This window comes from Trachypithecus francoisi, unplaced genomic scaffold (genome assembly GCF_009764315.1).
Source record: "Trachypithecus francoisi isolate TF-2019V2 unplaced genomic scaffold, Tfra_2.0 Lachesis_group20, whole genome shotgun sequence".
NCBI lineage: Eukaryota > Metazoa > Chordata > Mammalia > Primates > Cercopithecidae > Trachypithecus > Trachypithecus francoisi.
Genome location: NW_022681466.1, coordinates 56095251 through 56120586, shown reverse-complemented (window position 1 = coordinate 56120586; position 25336 = coordinate 56095251). Strand labels below are relative to the sequence as shown.

Sequence of the window (25336 nt, the reverse complement as noted above, 5' to 3'; positions counted from 1 at the left end):
TCTGTAGAACTGCGCCTTGCAGAAAAAGAAAATCTAGCCAATATGACCACTCTATTTTACCGTGAAGTTTTCGTGGAAAAAGAAAAAAGCAACAGAGGTAGAAAAAACAGATGATGGCATCTAGTGGGCGAGGTCCCAGGGCCTTCTTGCTAACAAGCTTGTATCTTTGGCCTGACTCAGTGCTTTGACCAACCCCATGCCCCAAACGAGGGCACGCCTAGCTAGCCCATGAGCGGCTGAAGACATGTCCCTCACACTATCAAAAGGGACTTCAAAATAGAAAGAGGTCTTTATTCCAAGGCCTCTGTGACTCTACAGAAATCAATTTAACATTTCCTACTGTTCTGGAGCTGAAGATATCAGAGGGGGCTAACTGCCATGGACTTCACAAATATCAATCCTGGTCCTGAAAAATCCCACAGAATTGTTATATGGTGGAAACTCTTATTCTTGTGTGCAGCTTTGCCAGTCTCTGGGTCTTGGGTCTGTTACCCACCCCCAGGGTTCATGGAGGGCACACAGTTTTCAAGATGGAGGCCCCACCCTTCCTGCCTCCCAGGAACTGGGGTGACCAGGTCAGATGGAGTAGAGAGTGAGGAAGCACTTGGTGTGTGTCAAAACGTGATTCCCGCATAAGGTCTTGTGATGAGAATTGTAACTTGTTGTAGCTGAGTTTTCCTCTGTGACATCTTTGTAGGATAGGTCTTGTCAACCACCTCCTCCTCTCTCCCCTCTGTCTCAGGTCCCAGCCTCCTCTTCATCACATATGCAGAAGCGATAGCCAACATGCCAGCGTCCACTTTCTTTGCCATCATCTTCTTTCTGATGTTAATCACGCTGGGCTTGGACAGCACGGTGAGGACACGGGAAGGGGAAGTGGGCTATGGGGGAGGGTGAAGAGGAAAGGAGGAAGATGCAGCTGGACTCAATTCCCTCCCATCCCTGGCCATCCCAGGCAGTGGTGGCTGCTCCCTTCTGGTGCCCCACACCCCCCACTGACTCCTTGGCATTTACCACCCTCTGGTACATTCGAGTCATTCATGGGATAATGTGGGTTAAGCACCTGGCACAGGCCCAAGGCTCACATACATGAACTGTTATTGAGCACTGTCCCTTGGCCCAATTATGGCACCTACAGGCCAGGGCGAGGTCTCTCTTGGGTCTCTGCTTTGCCAAGCATTCAGTTCAGGGCCTGGAATTATTAGTGTGGAGTGAGTCTCAGCTTTGAGTTGGCCTTTCTGGTGCAAACAAAGTCTCCCCAAGAGACCTCATATATCGAAGTTCTGTCCACGTGTTCTATTTTGTTTCCTGGCTCTCCTTAGTGATGGGCTTTAAATGACAGTGTAAAATGGGGAAATACTCTTTGAGATGCTTTCATGGTCCAGTGAGTCGGGGAACTGGTGATAATCAGCTTGACCAGTCACTCAGCAACGTTGCCCCCTTACCCCTCCCTCCCATTCACTGTTCTGAAGGCTGCAGCCTTGTCCCAAAGCCTCCACTGTGACTGCTTGCCTGTACCTCCCAGTTTGCAGGCTTGGAGGGGGTGATCACAGCTGTGCTGGATGAGTTCCCACACATCTGGGCCAAGCGCCGGGAGTGGTTTGTGCTCGCCGTGGTCATCACCTGCTTCTTTGGATCCCTGGTCACCCTGACTTTTGTGAGTACCACCCCCTCAGCTTTGAGTTGGCCTCCCCTAGGGCAACAGAACACTAAGGAAGCTGTTCCTCTCCTTCCATCTCACACGGCGCCCTGGCTTTGGGACCAAAAGAGGGGAGGTTGTTACTCCCATTAAAAAGTTTGTCATCAAGGAGAAGAAAAGTTGTTTCTTGCACATCTGCTTGTAGACTCTGTGCATAGTATCCACCGGCTCTCAGCATTTTACAGTAGATCCCACTAGATTTCAGGCTTCAAAAACTATCTGGAGAAAATTAGGATTTGCTTTTCCAGCCTATTTCCACTCTTTAGAGCTGCTTTCATGGGGATACTACCCTGACATTTTGCACGTTGTGTGTGTCATGCCGCTTGGTCCCCTCCAGAATTTGCAATGGTAAAAATGTCACACCCTCTCTAGAGATTTCTTTCTTTCTTTCTTTCTTTTTTTTTTTTTTTTTTTTGGTAGCTGAAGTAAATACTCTGAAGCAGATTTTGCAGATGTGCATCTTTAAGCCCTGACCCTGATGGCCCTGGAGTGGGGGTCACAGGGACTGAGTGGAACCCCAGTGAGTCATGATTTAGGACAGAAGGCAAAACTGTGACCAAGGCCTTTAATGTGTCTGGTGTCCTGGGTCCTTCTGGATTCAGTTTTTAGAGGCAGGGATTCTCCAGGGTCCTGTCCACAGCAGGTGTTCAATAAGTTGAAGAAAGTTTAAAATAGAACCCAAGGTCCTTTGGAGTTTGTCTCTTAAAGTTTAGTGGGGAGAGGAAAGAAGAAGAATGAACTACACAGGATGGGGGAAGAGGCGTCTGAGTGGGTAAAACCTGCCCACACTGCAGAGGCCTGTCCAAGAGCAGTTTCTTTTTTCTTTTCTTTTTCTTTTTTTTTTTTTTTAGATGGAGTCTTGCTCTGTCCCCCAGGCTGGAGTTCAATGGTGCTATCTCAGCTCACTGCAACCTCCGCCTCTTGTGTTTAAGCAACTCTCCTGCCTCAGCCTCCTGAGTAGCTGGGATTACAGGTGCCCGCCACCACGCCCGGCTAATTTTTTGTATTTTTGGTAGAGATGGGATTTCACCATGTTGGCCAGGATGGTCTCGAACTCCTGACCTCAGGTGATCTGCCCGCCTCTGCCTCCCAAAGTGCTGGGATGACAGACATGAGCCACCGCACCCGGCCTAAGAGGCAGTTTCTGGGGTACTCACGTTCAGTCCCAGGTGGGATTTTTCCAGAATGATTCTAAGTGAGGAAGCCCTTGCAGGTCTCTATAGTTGGAAGGGGTGGCACCTCAGAGGGCCCTCACCCAGGCTCTGCTCTCCCCTCCAGGGAGGGGCCTACGTGGTGAAGCTGCTGGAGGAGTACGCCACGGGGCCTGCAGTGCTCACTGTCGCGCTGATCGAGGCAGTTGCTGTATCTTGGTTCTATGGTAAGACGCTTCCTTCAGCCAGCTGGGTCCCTTCTACACCATCAGCTGGCACAATGGCAAAGGGCTGATTTCACCAAAAAAGGCGGTGAAGGGCAGTTTACAAGATGTGACCTCCCGACGATGGGTCTGTAAGAGTCTCGGCCAGGCGTGGTGGCTCACGCCTGTAATCCCAGCACTTTGGGAGGTTGAGGCAGGTGGATCACCTGAGATCAGGAGTTCGAGACCAGCCTGGCCAACATGGTGAAACTCCATCTCTACCAAAAATACAAAACAAACAAAAAATTTAGCCGGGCATGATGATGCATGCCTATAATCTCAGTTACTCGGGAGACTGAGGCAGGAGAATTGTTTGAACCTGGGAGGCAGAGGTTGCAATGAGCCAAGATCACACCACTGCACTCCAGTCTAGACAACAGAGAGTCTGTCTCAAACAAAAAACCCAAAAACAGACAAAAGTAAACCACTTTTGCATGTTATTTGTTATACATATTATCAAGGAGGGGACACACATTTTGGGTTGCACACAGGCCCTTTTTTTTTTTTTAAAGAAGAAATCTTCCTACCTCCTTGGCAATTCAGAGGACCAACTGTGTGAATCTCCATAGACCTGCCCTAGGAACTGCTGGGACCTTTCGGGGAAGGAACCATAGAGCACCGTCCGCTTCTCAATTTCTCACTCTTCTTTGGGAGTTTTCAGTTCTCACTTCCACACCAGTGACTTTTTATAGAAGAACCTTGATCTTGATCTGGCATATGAATGGGCAATATTGTGGTTAAAAATTTCCCTTGAAAGTTTCCAGTGTCATGGTCAAAGCCAGTGTCTGTCAGATGGATTCACCATTCCTGGACAAAATTCAACCTTTTTTACAATAACAATGAAATCAGATACACACTCAGCTCTCAGGAAGGCAGTGCGGCACCAAGAAGGGGATGTGCGTCTCTTCCCAGATGCCCATCCATCCTCCCACATGTCCACCCATCCTTCCAGATGCACATCCGTCCTCCCACCCTATGTAGAAAGAGTCTTGCTTGCTATAAAAATGCAGTTTTGTGACAAGGCCCCCAGTCCCACTTTCGGACCAGATTGTTGTTGCTGCACTCCTCCTAGAGAGAAATTCCAGAGCTACTCTGTGTCCAGGGTAGGAATTCTGGCTTGTCATTTCCCCTTGCCATTCCCAGTGCTGACTCTGTGACTCTGACTCTCCCAGAGAATAAGGGCACAGCAGCACAGCCCGTGCCCTTTCTCAGCCTCTGCCTCTCTTCCCCTTGGGCGGTTCCAGGCATCACTCAGTTCTGCAGGGACGTGAAGGAAATGCTCGGCTTCAGCCCAGGCTGGTTCTGGAGGATCTGCTGGGTGGCCATCAGCCCTCTGTTTCTCCTGGTGAGTTGTGATTTCCCTTTTCCTCCTTGCCCTGGCGAAAGACTTGCCCCCAGACACATAAAAAATGAATTGTAATGGCTGGGTGCGGTGGCTCATCCTGTAATCCCAACACTTTGGGAGTCTGAAGCAGGCAGCCAACATGGCAAAACCCCACCTCTACTAAAAAAAATACAAAAATTAGCCTGGTATGGTGATGGGCACCTGTAATCCCAGCTACTCAGGAGGCTGAGGCAGGAGAATCACTTGAACCCAGGAGGCGGAGGTTGCAGTGAGTCAAGATCGCACCACTGCACTCCAGCCTGGGTGACAAAGCGACACTCTATCTTAGAAAATAAATAGGGGCCGGGTGCGGTGGCTCAAGCCTGTAATCCCAGCACTTTGGGAGATCGAGACCGTCCTGACTAATACGGTGAAACCCCATCTCTACATACAAAAAACTAGCCGGGCGAGATGGCGGGCGCCTGTAGTCCCAGCTACTCGGGAGGCTGAGGCAGGAGAATGGCGTAAACCCGGGAGGCGGAGCTTGCAGTGAGCTGAGATCAGGCCACTGCACTCCCGCCTGGGCAACAGAGCAAGACTCCGTCTCAAAAAAAAAAAAAAGAAAATAAATAAATAAATAGTATTGAAGAATAACATATACATAAAAGTATTAATATACATATCATAAGTGTATATCTCAAAGAAATGTTATAAATTGAGCACACCTATGTAGCCAAAACCATACCAGGAGACAAAAACATGACCAGCACTTCAGAAGCCCCTCTTGTGCCCCCTCCCAGCCACTATGCCCACCATGGTTCCCCACCCTTCTGATTCCTAACACCGTGGAGTAGTCTGGGCTTCAGTCACTCTGGCGCATCACACCTCTGCTCAGTTTCAGCATTTATGGAGCGCTAAATGCCAGGCCAGACTTCAGGCTCAACTTACACTCACTGTTCTATAAATCCTCACGATAGTTCTATGAAGTGGTTATAGTTCTGGCACTCCCATTTTACATTTAAGGAGATTGAGGCCAGGTGCAGTGGCTCACACCTGTAATCCCAGCACTTTGGGAGGCTGAGGTGGGTGGATCACCTGAGGTCAGGAGTTCAAGACCAGCCTGGCCAACATGGTGAAACCCCGTCTCTACTAAAAATACAAAAATTAACTGGGCGTGGTACTGGGTGCTACTCAGGAGGCTGAGGCAGGAGAATTGTTTGAATCTGGGAGGCAGAGGTTGTAGTGAGCTGAGATCACGCCAGTCTGGGTGACAGAGCAAGACTCTGTTTCAAAAAAAAAGAAAGAAAAGAAAAAGAAAAAAGAAAGGAGATTGAGGCTTACCAATGTAAAGTGAAGGGTCCAAAGTCACACAGCAAAAAGAACTGTTCAAGACCAGGGAAGGATCTGCTGTGCTCTACATGGGGCCCCTGGATGCGGTACTAGTACTTGTGTGTTTATAATTTTGTATGCATCTTCTTTAAGATGACACAAAGCTCTCTAAGCAAAAATCCACGTCAAAAGTAGAATCCATGTATTACCAAAGGACCTGGGTGAGATAGTTGAGTCCCAAGGGTTGTCCATGTGTCGAGATGTGTTCAATATTGACTTCGTCCTTGGTTCACGTGCCCCCGTCGAAGATGGATAACAGCCTGCTGGCCTCCCAAGAGTGTGCTGAGGTAGCCTGGGGTAAACTGATGTCATGCACACCAGCAGGCACTATTCTTCAGTTCTTTCATTTATCTGGAACTTTCTTTTTGTTTTTGTTTTGTCTTTTAGAGCCAGAAATGTTGTTAGATTGTTCTTCAGTCCACCTCCAGCTTTTTAGGAGTATGTAGGCTATCCCATGTTGTTTTATGACATCTCTTTGGCATCCAGCTGTTCTGTGTCCCCTTTCAAAACAGCTGGGTGCAGTGGTTCACACCTGTAATCCCAGCATTTGGGGAGGCCGAGGCAGGTGGATGCCTTGAGGTCAGGAGTTCAAGACCAGCCTGGGCAACATGGCAAAACCCTGTCTCTACTAAAAATACAAAAATTAGCAGGGCCTGAGCAAGAATCAGTCTAAAAAAAAAAAAACACCGAAACGAAAACAGCCCTTTTTGTATTCTGTGTTTTGACTTTCCTGGGGTAGCCTTTTATTTTTTGTATTTCTTTTGTATCCACACACCTTGACATTAACCTATCTATGATGGACAACATGCTTGTTCTTGCCTTTGTGACACTGCACGTGTCTCTCTGTACCCCAGAATTCCTCCTTGACTTCCTTTCCCCGGACCCTCGAGGTTTCCAAAATCAAAGCCAATGTTTGCACCAAGCAGCACATGTTCCCAGGGTACAGTGACTCTGGTGCAAGCTCTGGGCTCCTGAGATGTTGGCCTGGGAGCTCATTATGACCTTATCAGCTTCCTGATGCTTTTAGGCACATTTAAAATGCATGTGTTTTTAAATCCAGAAGTTTTAGTTGTTTTCAGTGAGAGGGTTGTTGGAAGTCGCCTAGCCCATCCTACCAGAAGCAGAAGCCCTGACATAAATGGCTTATTAATTTATATTATTACCAGTACTTCTCAGTAATCTACTTAAACATTTTTATTTGTTTTTCAAAGGAAGAAGAGTCATTGGATTAATTCCTTGAGGGCAGAAAGATTGTTTGTTTGTTTGTGTGTTTACTTCCATATTTATTCCCCCCACAGTGAGGAAATGATGTCTAGGGAGACGTGAAGGCAAGTAAAACATTCACTGTGGGCATAAAATTTAAGAAGGCACCAAAGAGCTCAGTACTCATGATGGATATTATTTTAATGCAATATTTTTTAAAAATACAAATTAATTCAAAAAGATCCATGATTAACAAAATATCAACATTTTCAATAAACACAGGGGCCAGCCCTGTACTTGTACGTCTTACCTCACTCGCTTTACCCTAATCTGGCCCTGTTAGATCCTGTCTTTTAAAAAATTGTAATAAAATATTATTTATTTTGATTTTGGCTCCCGCTTAAATGTTGTGCCTGAGGTGAGTGCCTCCATGTGCTCTGGGACTTGAGTCTGTTCATTTCTGTCAATTTCTGGCTGTCAGACTGGGTAAACTCTTGGTACACAGTCACTGAGTTTCTTTGCCCAGTAAAACCCACGTGCAGCTTTGGATGTGGGCGCATTACTCACAATTCCCATGATGTTTGCCATACTCACCCCCTCTACAGCCAAGTGCCCTAGTGCCTAATTGAGAGACGCACATCTGTCTTCCACTTCTGCGTTTACTTAACAGGTCCCCTGCTTTGGGCTTCTTAAGGCTGCTTTACATAAACAACAAGTAGCTTACTAAAAATATTCTTTTTCACTGCAGCCAAGTTGAAAGAAAGAAAATATTGTTCATGAGTAGAAGCCAGGATGTGTGAGGGGGTTTCTGAAGTAGCACTTGCCCCAACCGGAGGTCGAGCCCCTGACGACTGAGTGGGATTCCATACACCTGACATTAGGAGACAATTGGCTGGGACGGCTCCTAACCACATCCTCTTTCCCTGTTCCCAATCTTCCTCCGTAGCGGGCTCTGGGGATGAGGAGCGTGGGTTAGGAGGAAGGTTTGCAATTGACCAGGCTCCTGTTTTGAAGGCTTCCTCCTAGACTTAAGATAGCGCGCCAGCCGGGCCCCTGCCCTGACCGCGAACGCTCCAAGGTTGCCGCAGGTTTCTCCTCACGCCGCGGGCCCCCTCCCCTTCCCCAGGCGTCCCTGAGCGCCTCTGCGGGCCTGACGAGGGGCGACTGGCAGGGCGGGGGGAGTGTGACCCACCCTCGGTGAGAAAGCCTTCTCTAGCGATCTGAGAGGTTGTGCCTTGGGGTACCCGATCCCCCGGCCTGCCGCCTCTCTCTCTCTGCGTTTCTGGTAGCGCTGCCGTAGCGACTCGCTTGCAGGGCGCCCTCCTCCTCCGCTTCACCCCTCGACGGGGTTGAGGCAGGGAGAGCGAGGGTTCCGCCGGCCCCCGCGGTGGGGGCCGAGCGCGCGGCTCGTCGCCTACTGTGGCCCGCGCCTTCCCCTTCCGAGTTGGGGGAGGATCCCGCCGGGCCGGGCCCGACGTCCTAGCGGCTGGGAGGCTGCCGCGAGCGGCGGGTGCGCGCAGCGTTCCGCTGCGAGCCGGCTCTCCGCCCGCTCCCGTGCCGAGCCGCGACCGGTGCCGACGACCGCGTTTGCGTGGCGCCGGGGTTGGGCCGCCTGGTCCTTGGGGGAGTGAGCGTCAGAGGATGGATGTGTGTTTAGCAATTTCCCATTTTATTACCTGCAGACGGAGAAAAAAAAGATATAAATAGATGTTTAACCACATAAATAATTTACATTACTGTCTTCTTTATGACTATGAAATAATAAAATACAATTAAATCAAGAGCAATAACGATTTCGGCCCAGTGGTTACTAAGCAAAATCTGGAAACCAGTGAAATAAGAAAACTCATAAACCGGGTGTTGGGAGCACACTGTGAAATTTTTCTTGGTCAAAATTCTCACTGTATGTTCAAGTGCAAGGTGTATTAAGCTGCTTTTTTTTCCTTCCATAATTCCTTTCACGATGAGGACCTGTGGCAGGCAGTCATTCATTGCTGAGATCCCTAGTGGCAGAGCTATCTTTCTTGAAATCCCAGCCGATGAAGCTTAATGCAGAAGGCAGAGAGCTCAAGAAAATGAGAGAAGGAGCACACCCCCGGAGCCTGAGTCCTCTCTGGGTCTTGAGAACCTTCTTATCTTTCCTGGACATCAGGCACCTTCCGTCTGACCAAAAACAACCACAGCCAGAAACGCAAGGCAATGAAAACAAAGCAGAGGAAGCCCGGGGCCTGGCGGGGGCTGCAGAGAGGTCACCCAGTTTATTCGTCTGCCTTCTGGCAAGACAAGGCCCAAATCACTCTCAAGGTTGCCAGTCTCTTCACCTGGGCAGAGGCCCGTCCTGAAGCGGGAGCTGCAGGCACCCCGACTGTAGGGGCAGCTGTAGGGCTACTGCAACATCCCCCTATAGGAAGTGAGGGCTGGGGAGGAAAATCAGGGAAAGCACCTGGCTGGTTTAGTCTTGCAGCTTGGGTACAGAAGCTGGTAATTCTGTGTGTCAGAGTTCAATCCAGGATATATCACATCTCGGGAATTTCCTGAAAGTATCTTAGCTTTAACATTTGGTGTTTATGGTATCCGAAATGTCTCTATCTGCGTGGATATTGTTAAGGTTTTTAATGTTTCTTGGAATTTCTGTTTTAGTTCATCATTTGCAGTTTTCTGATGAGCCCGCCACAGCTACGACTTTTCCAATATAATTATCCCCACTGGAGTATCATCTTGGGTTACTGCATAGGAACCTCATCTTTCGTCTGCATCCCCACATATATAGCTTATCGGCTGATCAGCACTCCAGGGACATTTAAGGAGGTATGTGCTAGTTAGTGTGTGTATGTGTGTGTTCAGACTGCTAATTGTTTTGGGAGAAAAGGATTCTCTTGTTATGCTCTGTTCAAAATGAGATTCACCAGGAGGCACGCAACCCTATATATGTATGTACCTGCACCATAGCAAAGACCTCTCATGGCTGTCACTGTCATCTTAGGGCATCTCCCAAAGCCTCAAGTGCAAGGGTAAAAGAGTGAGCTGATCATTTGGGTGCACCAGAGCATTCAGCTTGGGCTATGCATAGGTTTTCAAACTTGTCAGGCAACTCCCCTGCCTCCTGCTTGCCACTGGCCATGGACATCAGATCTGTGATGTCTGGAGCAATACACAAATCTTAAGTGGCGATTGTGGTGGGAAATGTCCATGGTGACTTTTCTAACAGCAATGTGACAAGTACTATTTTGAAAATCATCACAAAATAAGGATGTTGCAACAATATCATAGTTTTAGCTCAAAATTGTTAGCTATCTAACAATAGCATAATTTTAGCTCAAATCATTGGAGTAAAAATGTTTTGCCAGGATAGCAAGATTCATTTCAGTAATGAATGCGCTGTAGAAACCTTAATAACAGTACCTTACAATCTATATGAGTGCCATTTTCAAAGCATCTGCATGTCGATTATCCTATTCTGTTATCAAAGTACCTTGGGAGGTAAACAAGCAGGCATTATTACCAGACAAGGACACGGAGGTGGGGAATAATCCTCTCGAAGTTTCCTTATTTCCGGCCAGGCACGGTGACTCACACCTGTAATCCCAGTATTTTAGGAGGCCAAGGTGGGAAGATCACTTAAGGTCAGGAGTTCAAGACCAGCCTGGCCAACATGGTGAAACCCTGTCTCTACTAAAGTTACAAAAATTAGCTGGGCATGGTGGCACTGACCTGTAGTCCCAGCTACTCAGCATAATCTATAATAGCCTGAGACCAGGGGTGGGCTAATTTGAGATCTTACAGCAAAATTTAGACATGAGACCATCACAGTAGTCATCCTAAGACATTTCATAAGAAATGAGGAGCAAGAGGACATAGGCAATTAAACATCAGCTCTTTCTTTTCTTTCAGACAAGGTCTCACTCTACCCCAGGCTGGAATGCAGTAGTATAATCATGGCTTACCGCGGCCTCAAACTCCTGGGCGCAGGGGATCCTTTCATCTCAGCCTCCTGAGTAGCTGGGACTACAGGCGCCTGGCCAATTTTTAAAATTTTTAATGGAAACAAGGTCTCACTATGTTGCCCAGGCTGGTCTCAAACTCCTGAGCTTAATCCTCCTGCCTCGGCTTCCCAAAGTGCTGGGATTGCCGGCATGAGCCACTGCACCCGGCCAAACATCAGCCCTTTCTGAGAACAATTGGGTTCATTTCTTTTTCGAAACAGGAAAACTGAATTCTGGGTGAACAGAACTCTGAGCTCTGTAGTTACTAATTTCCTAGAGCCAAACCAGCCCTCTCGTGACTGCACTCCCTGCAAAGAGGCTTGGGCCCCGTGCTGCTTTCTGCACATTCTCCTACCCAGAGTCACTGAACGCATTCCTTCCGGTGGTCCGTCATGGCAGTTGTGATGATCTATGAGCTCTCTTGCTTCAAATCCAGAGGCCAAGGTTGGAAGTGGGAACCGTGTTAGGTTAGTAAATGTCAGTATTCTTCAGTCACAGGCTACACCTCAGATCCTGGCCATCTTTCTCACAAATTCCCCCAGTTGGTCACAAGGGAATGCCACCCAAAAGTGTGTCACTAACAGAGCTCAGATCTGTTAGCAGTAGAGGTAAGGCTAATTGTAGGTAGTGCGGTGTTCCTGAGGGACCACCAGACAGGGAGCAGTGGGTTACCCGGAAGCAGTGTGATACATACACCCCGTCAGTGCGGACCATGGAAAAGGCCCCAGTCGGCTCTGGCAGACACTCACCTTATGTGGGCCTCGGTTTCCTCATCTTTCAAATGTGCTCGTTTGACCATATTAACATTTCCCAAAGTGTGTTCCAGGGGCTGTCACAGGTATTATTGCTGGAGAAAAAGTTTATGTAGTCAGGTAATTTTTGGAGACGCTGGACTAAGGCAAGTTAAACAGGTTTCTTGGCTGGGCATGGTGGCTCACACCTGTAATCCCAGCACTTTGGCAGGCCGAGGTGGGTGGGTCACCTGAGGTCAGGAGTTCAAAACCAGCCTGGCCAACATGGTAAAATCCTGTCTCTACTAAAAATGCAAAAATTAGCTGGGCATGGTGGTGAGCACCTGTAGTTCCAGCTTCTCAGGAGGCTGAGGCATGGGAATTGCTTGAGCCTGGGAGGCAGAGATTGCAGTGAACTGAGATCATCGAGCCACTGCACTCCACCCTGGGCAACAGAGTGAGACTCTGTCTCAAAATAAATAAATAAATAAATGGGTTTGTTTACCTCAGGACTTCTCAAAAAATATGCCCATGTGCATGTTTAATCTCTGAGAATAAAGCATTGCTGTGTTTTTTGCCAAAGGTCTAGAATTCTTCACAATTCTTTATGAATACCAGACTTGCTAGTCTGTAACTTTCTGTCTGTGAGGGAGGGAAGCTTCATATGAAATCCTTTTGGGCCCTGGCCATATGCAAGGCTGGAGTTTGTGGAGTGAGCCACCGCTTACTGGTGTAATTTGAAGGGTATCACACATACCTACAGCCTGGAAGTCTCATGTTGGAGTCATCCACTGGCTTAGGTCATTTTTGCAGAAACTACTAATAATCCACCCAAAGATACTAGAAAATGGTCCCTAATGAGTACACGTTTATGAAGATATCAAGAGGAATCCATTTCTTAGATTAACTTATCATCTTGCAGAAGGCCAGGGCCTGGCAAACTTTGAGAGCAGCAGTGGCCTGGCAACTAGAATGCTGACAAAGTACGGAAAACAGACGTGGGCCTGGCATCCTGGGTGGTCAGTCACCAACAGGGCGGCAGACCATGTGGGTAGGTTAGGGCACAAAAGCCAAGTGTTTGACTTTACGACGTTGTTCATTGCTGACCTTGCCCCACCAAATACCTCAGTGATCTCTTATCTCTCTGAGCTATGGTGATAGCTCCACTTAAGACAAGTTCTAGGAGTCGAGCATGGTACCATGCACCTGTAACTCCAGCTACTTGGGAGGCTGGGGCAGGAGGATCCCTTGAGCCCAGGGGTTCAAGACTGCAGTGAGGCATGATTGTGCCACTGCACTCCAGCCTGGGCAACAGAGCAAGACCCTGACTCAAAAAAAAAAAAAGGCTCGTTATAGTGATCTCTGTCTAGTTCTCAACTAGCAAGTCATAAATCTGTTGAATCAGATATAGTTCACATGTTAATCTGTGGGAATATGTGATTTCTAAAAGGTTGCTTTCCGTGACTCGGCATGCTCTGGCAGCTGATGAGCCCTGCAATGACTCCTTTTAAAATAGATTTCTAGTGAGAGTTCAGTATGCAGATACTAAGGTCATGAGGAGCACAAAATGTGCAATTTTGTGCATTTTGCCCTATAGTGCATTTCATTAACTGTAGGACTGGAACTTTTTGACTGGAACCTATTCCTTAAACAACAAACTCCCAGAAAGAGAAAATAGAAAAGCTTGAGGGCGTCTCCAGACGTTTTCAGTCCAAAATAAAAATGACAGGAGCAGAACTTCGCCTAAAGATCAGTAAATCAAAGGATGCTTTCAGATCCAAATTGTCTGCTTATGATACATACAGACTTTTGGCCAAAATGATTTTATTAAGCCACTTAATAAAGATTTTTCGAAGCCTCTGCAGGCAGTGCTGCTGTTTTTTTTTTTCTCCATATCCCTGAGCTGCTTTTTGCCACTCTGATGCTGAGTTTTACAAGGCAGGTTGTATATTTCATACTTAAGCCTAAGTATATTTCGGATCCATCTTAAAGCTTCTGTGTACCTCAGCTGTTTTCTATAGTAGACCTTCTCAGCCACTTCTCTGTGATGAGTACTACATCAACACAATGTTGCATTAGAAGTGATGATTTCAATAATCGCATCTTTTACAGTTTAACTATGTGATAATTTACACTCTTGTATGAACTAACCAGTATTGCTTTACAGGTGAATTCATTAAATTAGTAACATCCTGGCTGTTACAGTGGCTGATAGCACTAGGCACTATGGCTGCAGTGTGTCTGCAGGGGACAAGGAGCCTGGGTGAGGGGATGGGGGCCAAAACCCAGCAATTGCTCTGCTCCCCAAGCCCTGTGTGGCCGCAGAAGCCTCCTCTGTCCAGAGAAAAGTGTACCCTTTCCCAAGTCCTTCAAAAGCATGTTATTGGCCATCAGAGATTCTATTGAAGGCTCATCATTTTCTTCCATTAGTGTTATAAGGATTTTCTTAGTTTACAGATGCGTATAGTTCCTAAATATATTATTTTAATTCATATTTGAGAGTAAATAAATTGGGAATTATTTTCCTAAGGAAAGTCAAATTCCAACTCGCTGTTAGATGTTATTGAAGTGTTATTTAAGCTTTGTTTTAATATTAATGTTGACTATTTTTGCAAGTTTTAAAAATTACAAGAATGTTTATAACGTATTTTCTTCCCAATAGCGTATTATTAAAAGTATCACCCCAGAAACACCAACAGAAATTCCTTGTGGGGACATCCGCTTGAATGCTGTGTAACACAGTCAATGAGAGGAAAAATGCTTCCCCACAACCTCCTCCTCCAGTTCTGACGAGCCATGCCTGCCTTGTCCCCTCCAAGTGGATGAGTTTCCAGCTAAGCCTGATGATAGAAAGGGCCTTCTCTACAGGGACACAGTCCCAAGAGACGATGGTGCCCAGACTCAAATCCTCCAGCCACTCATTTCCATGGACTCCCCTGGACATATTCCCACGGTAAACTGTGACGCAGCTGAGCCAGCCTGTTTTGGACGTGCGAGGATGTGAATGGAGGTGATGAAAAGCACCCTATCAGTTAGGATTAGGTTTAGAATCAAGTCTGTGAAAGTCTCCTGTATCATTTCTTGGTATGATCACTGCTGTCTGATATCTGTTTGCCTCTAAAGATTTCACTGTTCATGAATACGTAAACTGCATAGGAGAGAACAGGGATACTATCTCACTAGCCATATATTTTCTGAGTAGCATACAGAATAGTATTGCTGGAATCTACTAGAACCTTCTAATCCATGTGCTGCTGTGGTGTCAGGAAAGGAAGATGTAAGAAGCTAAAATGAAAAATAATGTGTCCATGTAAGCATGTGAGTCTGTGTATATTGTTGTTTCAGTGTATTCTTATCTCTAGTTCAATACTTTGGGCCCATTACAAATATATGAATTTCCCCAAATTTTTCTTACATTAACAAATTCTACCAACTTAATTGTGTATGGAGGTTATTATTTGAAGGGTACAATCACTACGACATGCTCTGCCACCCACTCCTTTTCCAGCGACACTGCTTGGCCCACACACTTTCCTTTACGGGCCAACCTCTGGCGTTTGCCGCACCTCATTGCCACCTTCCTGTCTCTCTGTGCTAAACATTCACAACAGTGTACCACAGGCAGACTGGCCTATTTCATTAGTCACTGCGGCTTGGCTGTCAAGTACACTGAAGGTGGATCTTGTCGCATGCCCCTTCAGTGTTTACCTGACCCTCTGGTTTAAGCTTTGTCTGCCTTATGTGACTGAGTTTGACTGTCCAGGTTGCTTTGCTAGGTGAAGAGAGGAGGGTAAATCGGATTCTTGCTTAGCCCTGGAGCATACAGATCTGGCACCCTAGGTTAGGGTTTAGGTTAAACCAAGGCATCTTCACTCCAAGAGCAACTGGAGAGTCTGGGTTAGCCTTACATGGACCTCGCCACTTACTGGCAGTCACAATTGTGAGCCCTCCAGATAATTTTTAAGATTGAGTCTAAGTAAGGCTGCTTGGGAAATGGTCAGCTCAGTAAATCACCTTTCATTTCACATAAAGCCCTTAATATAGATAGGTAAATTTGGCCTTTGGTGGCTCGTGACTCTCAGAGGCATAGGTAGAGGAGCAAATTAATATTTGTAGCATGGGAATTCCTTATCAGAATTTTGAGGGGAATAAATCCTCATCAGAGACAAAAGGACTTCATCATCTGGCTGCCTATCACTTCAGTTCTCTGTATAAATGAAATTTAATTCTAACAACCTTATAAAAAGAAGGTCCAGATAGTAGAGGAAACGTTCTGTCCAATTCTAGGTTTTTCTCCCTTGGCCCCCTTTCCCCAGCCTTGTCTACCCTGGCCTGCTTCCTGCATTCTCTCTACGCCCTGCTATTTCTGATTCTTTGCTTCTCCTAGTGAGATACTTTCCTTATATGATAGCTGCTGAGACGTTTCCCAGAATACTAGAGGAAAAGAAGAGGGGAATTTAGAAATGTCCCTCACTGACCTAGCTCCATTATCTTCACTCTTTCATTCTTCCTGCCGTCTCATGTCCATTCTCTTTACCGTCTAGCATGCTGAAAAGAAGGAAGTGATCTAAATGCCAGCGTATTCAGTGGTAAATATTAGTTGGGGCAAAAGAAAAACCGTGATTACTTTTGCACCAACCTAATAGCTTTGCAAATTTTAAGAACTTGCTTTATGAAGATATTCAGATATGGATTCTCTGCACCCCACAAACTTAGACATTGTTCAAATATGCTACTTTAAAAAAAAACACCTTTTCAAACAGAATGAGAGTTTTGCCAAACCTGGTATTAAGGGAATTGTGCAGGAGCTTTGAAAGTTTTCAAACTTTATTAAACTAAAATAAATAAATAAATAAAAATCTCTGTTCCGCATAGTATGCATTTATTTGACCCTTATTTATCAATACTACTACGTTTTTTTTTTAAAGGAAAATTTAAGAGTAGGTAGGTGGATTTTAAAATAATATTTTAAAGACCTTTTACATCTATATGTAGCATTTATAGAAAAATAAAAACTAAAAATATAGTTGAATTGTAACATTATTTAAGGACTGAAGTTAATTTTTTTTTCCTTGTAATTGTATCAGTAAGAAATACACAAGAGGCCGGGCGTGGTGGCTCACACCTGAAATCCCAGCACTTTAGGAGGCTGAGGTGGGAGGATCACCTGACATCAGGAGTTCGAGACCAGCTTGGCCAACACAACGAAACCCTCCCCCGCCGTCTCTACTAAAAACAATACAAACAACTAGCCAGGCGAGGTGGCAGGTGTCTATAGTCCCAGCTACTCGGGAGGCTGAGGCAGGAGAATGGCGTAAACCTGGGAGGCGGAGCTTGCAGTGAGCTGAGATCCGGCCAATGCACTCCAGCCTGGGCGACAGAGCAAGACTCCGTCTCAAAAAAATAAATAAATAGATAAAATAAAATAAAAATAGAAAAAATTAGCTGGGTGTGGTGGTAGGCGCCTATAATTCCAGCTACTTGAGAGTCTGAGGCAGGAGAGTCGCTTGAACCCAGGAGGCGGAGGTTACAGTGAGCTGAGATAGCACCATTGCACTCCAGCCTGGATGACGAGTGAAATTCCGTCTCAAAAAAAAAAAAAAATTGTTATGCTTAGTTTCATGGGAAGAATATTCTAAAGCTTTAAGTCTTTTCTATTTTCCATAGTATCGCTCTTTCCCCACTTCATTGCTTAAGTATCTCTAAATTTGAATGATAGAGTAATATTTCAAAGGTCAGATAATGCCATTAGAGGCAGAGACAAACCCAAACCTGGGGACCAAGCTAATTTCTCTGCTCTTGAGAGCGCTAAAGACAGGTGAACTGGAGTTTTATTGCCCCTGCTAGAATGAAATAATGCCTTCTCCGCCAGGCGCAGTGGCTCACACCTATAATTCCAGCACTTTGGGAGGCCAAGGCAGGCAGATCATTTCAGGTCAGGAGTTTGAGACCAGCCTGGCCAACATGGTGAAACTCCATCTCTACTAAAAATACAAAAATTAGCCGGCCATGGTGGCAGGCGCCTGTAATCCCAGCTACTTGGGAGACTGACGTGGGATAATCACTTGAACCCAGGAGGCAGAGGTTGCAGTGAGCTGAGATTGTGCCACTACACGCCAGCCTGGGAGACAGAGCAAGACTCCGTCTTAAAAAACAAAACAAAACAAAACAAAACCCTCTCAATTGGTTTAATGCCACAATAGAAAAGATAAATATTTTAGGATGGAATCTTAAATATGTCTGTTTTTTTGTTTCATATAGTTGAAATCAATTCAGTATTGTTTCTAGATTAGGTGTTTCAAAAAGTCACCTTTGCAACAGAAAAGCTCTTTTGTTGAAAATGATTCACAATATATTTCAGTTGGAATGTCAGGTGGTATTTCTCTTACCAGCGCCTCACAGAATCTATGCCAAGCTGCTCTACCACCAGTGCAAGTATTTTTTTAAAGCTACCAAAATAAACTTTCTTCACCAGTCAACTCTAATTTGGAGACAGTGTGCATTGGTGAAGGACCTCATCAGAATAAGTTTGAATGTCTACTGAACTAAGAAGAACTTTGTCATTTGGGGAGAGAATAGATGGCATCGGTCCTTCAATTATGTAACTGAAGACTCTACAGTAGATAAGAGTTGTGTCTAGCAATTTTTAAACACTGACAGTCCAAACAAAAATATTTGTTGAAGAAGGATGTCCCATCTTTTTGCTTAAATATCATTTAAAAAACTAGCATTTACTAATTTTTTAAACGATATTTTGAAAGATTACTCTTATTTACACTCTAAAATTAAAGGCGTACTTTATCTTAAGAAAATGATATATGAAAAATGCATATTTTAAAAGATAAAATTGGGGAATTTACAGTTATTTTGTGAATGGCATTTAAACTATGATTTGATTTATATACAACTTTTCAGAATACTTTTGATTGCGTGTTGGAAATATCTAAAGTTAATTTTATCTGGCAGAATTAAACCTAAATTTATTTGTGTAAAAGAGTCCCCTTTCTAAAATTCATATAGTGCCCTTGTATTCATTTATGCAGTGTTTATAAATATTTCAGGTTAGATTGTGAGATATCAATACATGATTTATGCTGTGAACTGTTACTGTAATAACGCTTAATATCATTTGTTGTATCATTAAAAAAACACAAAATTCTAAACTCTTAAGGTTAAAATAAAAATCTTACCATATAGTCAAAATATTTAAACATCTTCCAAAACATCACTGCATAGCAGTACGAAATCTACATTGAATTAGATGTATTCAATTTCAGTAAAGTTAAATAAGTTAATATAATTCTTTGTAATTTGTGAAGAGCTTTAGTTTATAATGTGCTTCACCATGGGATCACCAGAGGTCTAGGTGACAGATGTATTTTCCCAGGTGACGATGGGGGCGGGATGAGGAGCCTGAGGCTCAAAGAGGTTGATTGATTTGCCTGAGTTCACACACCTGGGACGTTCCAGGACCGGCCTTATGCCTGGGTTTTCTAATTCCAGCCCAAAGGTTATTAACATGTTTAGCTTTAAAATTAGCATCCATAGAAGCTTGAGAAATCCAAAGAGTATTCAACTGCAGAATGGGTTTTGTTTCTAAACTTCAAGGATGTTCTATCTCAATTTAGTGTGACAGGGAAGAATAATTAACATAGGGGAAGAACCTGTTACTGATATATCATTACATGTGTGTGTAACCTACAGCAGCAGTCCCCAGCCTTTTTGGCATCAGGGACCGGTTTCATGGAAGACAATTTTTCCATGGATGGTGGTGAGCAGAGGGGTATTTCAGGATGAAACTATACCACCTCAGTTCATCAGACATTAGATTCTCATAAGAAGCACACAACGGCCTAGATCCCTCGCATGCATAATTCACGACCAGGTTCACACTCTTGTGAGAATCTAATGCTGCTGCCGATGGGACAGGAGGTGAAGTCCGGGTGGTAATGAGCTGTGTGGCCCAGTTCCCAACACACCTCCTGCCCTACAGTTAAAGACTCCAGTTACCATCACCACACTCAATCTAATCCTTGTACTAGATTCAAATTAACTGATTTACATGGACTTGTTTAAAGAGGTATTAAGGTAGGGATTCCCAAAATAAAGGATAACATAAGCCAAAGATGGGTGACAAAAAGAAAGAAAAACAAGAGCGAGAAAATAAAATGGGACCAGAAATGAGGCTACATGTCACACCAGAATGATTTTCACATGTGCCGTTGGTATGCCACAAATCTGATTCTAGGCTTTGTTAGAGATAACTGTTTCATCCAGATATGAGATGCCATTTATTATCACTAAGGCTTAGTGGTCACTCTGGGTGCTGCTGCTTTTCCAGGGATATTGTTATTATTTAAAATAAATGCTAATGCTGTCAGTGCTTTATAGAGAGTTGGGGCAACTCCAGTATCAAGTGTAATATTTCAATTACAGGATTCTCTTGGAGTCTCAGCTCCAGTTTTGGAAAACATCACTAAGTAATAACTAAAGATCTCAAAATGATTACCAGTATTTTTTTTTACACACTTTTTTTTTTTTTTTTTTTTGAGACAAAGTATCCTGTCACCCAGGATGGAGTGCAGTGGCGTGATCTTGGCTCACTGTAGCCTTGACTCCTGGACTCAAGTGATCCTGCCACCTCAGCCTGCTGAATAGCTGGGACTACAGGCATGCACCACCATGCCCGGCTAATTCTTTGCATTTTTAATAGAGACCGAGTTTTACTATGTTGCCCAGGCTGGTCTCAAACTCCTGGGCTCAAGCAATCTGCCCGCCACAGCCTCCCAAAGTACTGGAATTACAGGCATAAGCCAGTGTACCCAGAGACATGGTTTTTATAAACTAAAAAATTCAATATGTAAAATGACGGAGAGAGGATAGTTAATGCTGAGATCTGAATAAATGGACTTGAATAAAAACTAGAACATATCTTATAGATTCTAACTACAAAAATGAAAATGAGGGATGTGTTTCTGACAAATGAAGACATTCTCCTACATAACCGCAATTAAACCATCATAGTTAGGAAAGTAACACTGCTACATGACTGTCAACTCATCTTCAGACCCTGTTCAATGATCTTTAGGAAAAAGGATCTAGTCCAGAATCATTTTCATTTAGTTTCATGTCTCTTTTGTTTTCTTCAGTCTGGAACCGTTTTCCAGTCTTTCCTTGACTTTCACTACCTGGAAGCCTTTGACATTAATGGGCAAGTTATTCTGTAGAATGTCCCTCAATTTGATTTGTTTGAAGATCAATTCCTCCTAATGAAATACAGTAGGTATTTTTGGCAGGATTATCACTGGAATAGTGCTGTGTTGTTTTCCCTGCCTCCTACCAGGTGGAGCGTGATTTTGATTTGTCCCCTCACTGGTGATGTTAACTTCAATCATTTGGTTAAGGTGGTGTCTACCAGGCTTTCCACTGTAAAGTTCCTTTTCTTTTTGTCATTAATATTTTGGGGGATGGAGTTATTCTAACACTGTGCAAATATCCTGTCCTCATCAATCCATTTACTTTTTAAAATAGATTCCTGTTTTATCCAATGGATTATAATCAATTTTATTCATTTATTCATTCATTCATTTTTTGGATACAGGGTCTCGTTGTGTCGCCCAGGCTGGAGTACGGTGGTGTGATCACGGCTCACTACAGCCTCTACCAGGCTCAAGTGATTCTCCTGCCTCAGCCTCCTGAGTATCTGGGATCACAGGCGCATACCACCATGTCTGGCTAACTTCTGTATTTTGTGTAGAGACAGGGTTTCACCATGTTGCCCAAGGAGGTCTCCTGTGCTCAAGCAATCCTCCTATCCCAGCCTCTCAAAGTGCTGGGACTACAGGTGTGAAACACAGCATCTGCCCGCATTATTATTTATTTTGATGCTCAATTTGTCCCAAATTTAGCCAGTGACAGAGTCCCTTCAAGCTGGTTTCTGTGTGCTTTTGACACGTCCCCATCATTCTTGGACCAGTTCCTTGTTTTCCAGAGTGAGATGTTTCAGGACCAGCTTGTACTTTCTCTGCCACAGCTCTGAAATCAGTTATATCTCCAAGAAGCCCTGGTTCCTTTTAGTCAAGAGCAGATTTAGAAACCACGATCTAGGTGTTAGGTATTCTCATGGCTACTGAGCTGTCACTGATCCTCAGCCCTCTCACTGGACGGAAGTGTGTATACATAATATGAATTCAATAGTTAATTCCACATCTTAAAAACCATGAGGTCACACCAATATCTCCAATTCCAACCCAACACTACAAAGTTCATTCTAATTTTCTTCCTTTCCATATTTATAACCCCTTTTACCATCTACCCATGTATTTTTAATACAGTTTTGCCTTTTTTCCCCCATATATATATTACTTCTCACAAGACTGAAATTCATCCAAGTTGGGTATAGCTCTAGTGTGTTCATTTAACTGTTGTATTGCCTATGTGTGCATGTGTATATGTAATTATATATTATATATAAATTATATTATATCTAGTAGGCAATGTAGGCAATAATGCTTCTAGAAAATGGTTTCCAGTTTAACTTTCTGCAGTGGAAATGTTCTATAAACCTGCACTGTCCTATGTGGCAGCCACCAGCCACATGTTGAGCATTTGAAATGTCTAATGCAACTGAGGAACTTTATCTTAAATTTTATTAATTTTAATTAACTTTGTAAAATCAGAGATATCTGTTCATTAAAAATACCGTTAAGAGAGTGAAAAGGTAAAGTCATAGAGGGGAGGGAGAAGTTCCTTACAAACAACTCGTATCTAGAATATCTGAAGAACCTGTACTGGGGCCAGGCGAGGTGGCTCACGCCTGTAATCCCAGCACTTCGGGAGGCCGTGGCGGGCAGATCACTTGAGATCGAGAGTTCGAGACCAGCCTGACTAACATGGAGAAACCCCGTCTCTATTAAAAATATAAAATCAGCCAGGCATGGTGGCAGGCGCCTGTAATCCCAGCTACTTGGGAGGCTGAGGCAGGGGAATCACTTGAACCTGGGAGGTGGAAGTTGCTGTGAGCCGAGATCGCGCCACTGCACTCCAGCCTGGGCAACAAGAGCAAAACTCTGTCTCAACAACAAAACAAAACTAAACCTGTATTGGATTAAGAAAAAGGCAGAGAGTTCCTCTCCACCCCCCTCCCCCCCCAAAAAAAGCAGGGACTGGAAAGGTAGTTAATACCTGTAATCCCAGCACTTTGAGAAGCTGAGGCAGGCGAACTGCTTGAGCTAGGAGTTTGAGACCAGCCTAGACAACATAGCAAAACCCCGTCTCTATAGAAAATTAGCTAGGCGTGGTGGCATGCAGCTGTAGTCCCAGCTACTTGGAAGGCTGAGGTGGGAGGATCGCTTCACCCTGGGAGGTCAAGGCTGCAGTGAGCCATGATCGCATCACTGCACTCCAGCCTAGGTGACAGAGGAAGACCTTGTCTCAAAAACAAATACCACCCCCTGCCCCGCCAAGATACCGAAATGTTAAATGTTAGTAAAGATATAAGAGCCATCAGGGAACCACAAAATAAAATCATGAGATACCACACCTACCAGAGTAGCTAAAAGACAAAAAGCCAAAAGACAAATACCAAGTGTGAGCAAGATGTGGGGTCACTGGAACTCTCATACACTGATGGAGGGAGTGCCTTTTAGTTCAAATATTTTGGAAAACTGATTGGTAGTTAACTGCTAAAGCAGAAAATGAGCATACCCTATGAATCAGCAATTCCATTCCTCAGAAATACCCAACCAAAACAGACATGTATGTACTAGAAGACAAGCGCAAGAATGTACCTAGAAGATACATTACCTGGAAGATATTATTATTCACAACCCAAAAAGAAATAACCAATGTCCATCAACAGAATAGAGAAGTAGTAAAGAATCTAGAAAACAAGCAAAACTACTCTATGGTGCTAAAAGTCAGAAAGAGGCTGGGAGAGAAGTTTAAGGGGAGCTTCTATGGCACAGGTAGTCTTTTTAAACTAGGTGTACTGTGTGAATCCATTAATCTGTAAACTCCATGTGCACTTTAAACATTATACAACAAAACAATTTACTAAGAGTGTGTTCTGGTAATTTTTGGCACAGAGCTATCATGAATGGAACCTTGTATCAAATAGGACTTTTTGAGTTGTGACAGCAGAAATTCAATTCAAACTAACGTAACAGAAAAAGGGAAAAGTATTGGTTTAAATGTCTTAAAAAAAAAAAAAAAAAGCTGCACTAGAGCCAGAGATGCAAAAGCAATCATCAGGTTTTTTGTCCTTTTCTGTTTGGCTTTTTTTGTGGGCTTTTTTTTCTGCCAGGCATCAAGGCACTCTCTCATGAAACTCCAGACTTACCTCATCGCCATAATCAGCAAAGACAACAGAAAACATCTTTCTGTAAATTCTGACAACAGGACCAGCATCAGCCTAGCTTGAGTTGCATACCCTTCCTGTAGGCTATTCTGCCCCATTTGAACCTGTGGACTAAGAGTTGTAAAGGTGTGTTTTCTCAAGGGCAAATCAAGGTGCTGTTACCAGGAAAAGGGGGGAATGAATGCCAGAGAGGCAAAACCAACATTCTGTATATTTGGAGGAGACAGAAGAAAACTCTTCATTTGCAGCCTCATACTGATTTATGTCAAATTAAGTCGGTTAATAAAAGTAATTTGTAGCTTTCCTATCTAAGGATCCAAGCTGCTTTGTAAAAGTCTCTGAGCTTTTCCCTCTGGGAGAGAGAAACTGAGTTTATCATCAGATGTCTCTGACATCAGTCTCTCCTCCTAGACTACCTTGCACACTATGATCAAATTAATCTTCCCAATGCATGGCTCTAGTTATAAAACAATCCTAAAAAAGAAACCATATTCCCCACCAAAGTTAAAGATTTTGTCTGTCACTCATGGTCCTTCCATGATGTCACCCTTTTACCTTTCCATACTTATATTATGTTGCTCCCTTTGTGTACACCAAGTCAGTGATTTCGGGAGTTTGTCACTGTCACTGACTGACTTTAGAGTATTACGAGGTAACTGACATTCAATGTATCAGTCACAGATTTGGGCGTTAACTTTCCTGTGACTTTTCCTTTCTGGTTTTAAAGGTACAATACAATAAAATAATTTATAAATGCTAAATCTGACCCTTAATATATAATGTTTTTCATATAGTCAGTATTCTTATTAAACCAAGTTTATCCTTCTAAAAATAAGAAAGTGTGCTCTTTATGATAAAGTATTGTGAGCGATATAAACAGCACTTTCTTAACGGGAAGACCTATTAGAGAACTATTTTCTCCACAGCATTCATCTTTCCCCATAAACAAAATATTTACAGTGTATATTATTTCTCCTGAGTTTCAAAGACTCAGGAGAAAGATACTAGTTTTACTTTTATACACAAGTGGAACTTGTAATAAACTGCACTATCTTTTTCAGAGTATGTAAAACAAGATGTTTAGAAATAGGCCACCTGGATCTTTAGCTAATTTCATTTAGGCTAATGTCTCCACAGCTTCACCTTTAACCAAAAGTGATTTACGTACATAACCAATTTACTAACTTGTCAAGGTTTCAGAATTACAAATTAATTTCTACTAAAAGCAAAAAGAT

At 44.0% G+C, this 25336-nt stretch overlaps 1 protein-coding gene across 3 annotated transcripts in view; it reads left to right on the top strand.

The window, feature by feature from the left end:
- SLC6A4 (solute carrier family 6 member 4) overlaps positions 1-16781 on the top strand; it is a 41871-nt gene extending 25090 nt beyond the window's left edge. For 2 of the 3 annotated variants that reach the window (XM_033184443.1, XM_033184444.1), the window contains exons 9-14: positions 743-855; positions 1526-1657; positions 2978-3077; positions 4358-4458; positions 9670-9837; positions 14406-16781. In XM_033184443.1, coding sequence (XP_033040334.1) covers positions 743-855; positions 1526-1657; positions 2978-3077; positions 4358-4458; positions 9670-9837; positions 14406-14480 — 689 coding nt within the window. In that variant the 3' untranslated portion in view covers positions 14481-16781. Of the gene's footprint in view, positions 1-742; positions 856-1525; positions 1658-2977; positions 3078-4357; positions 4459-7037; positions 7229-9669; positions 9838-14405 lie in introns of those variants that run through there. The other variant, XM_033184445.1, reaches the window with a different exon arrangement.
- The last annotated feature ends 8555 nt before the right edge of the window (positions 16782-25336 follow it).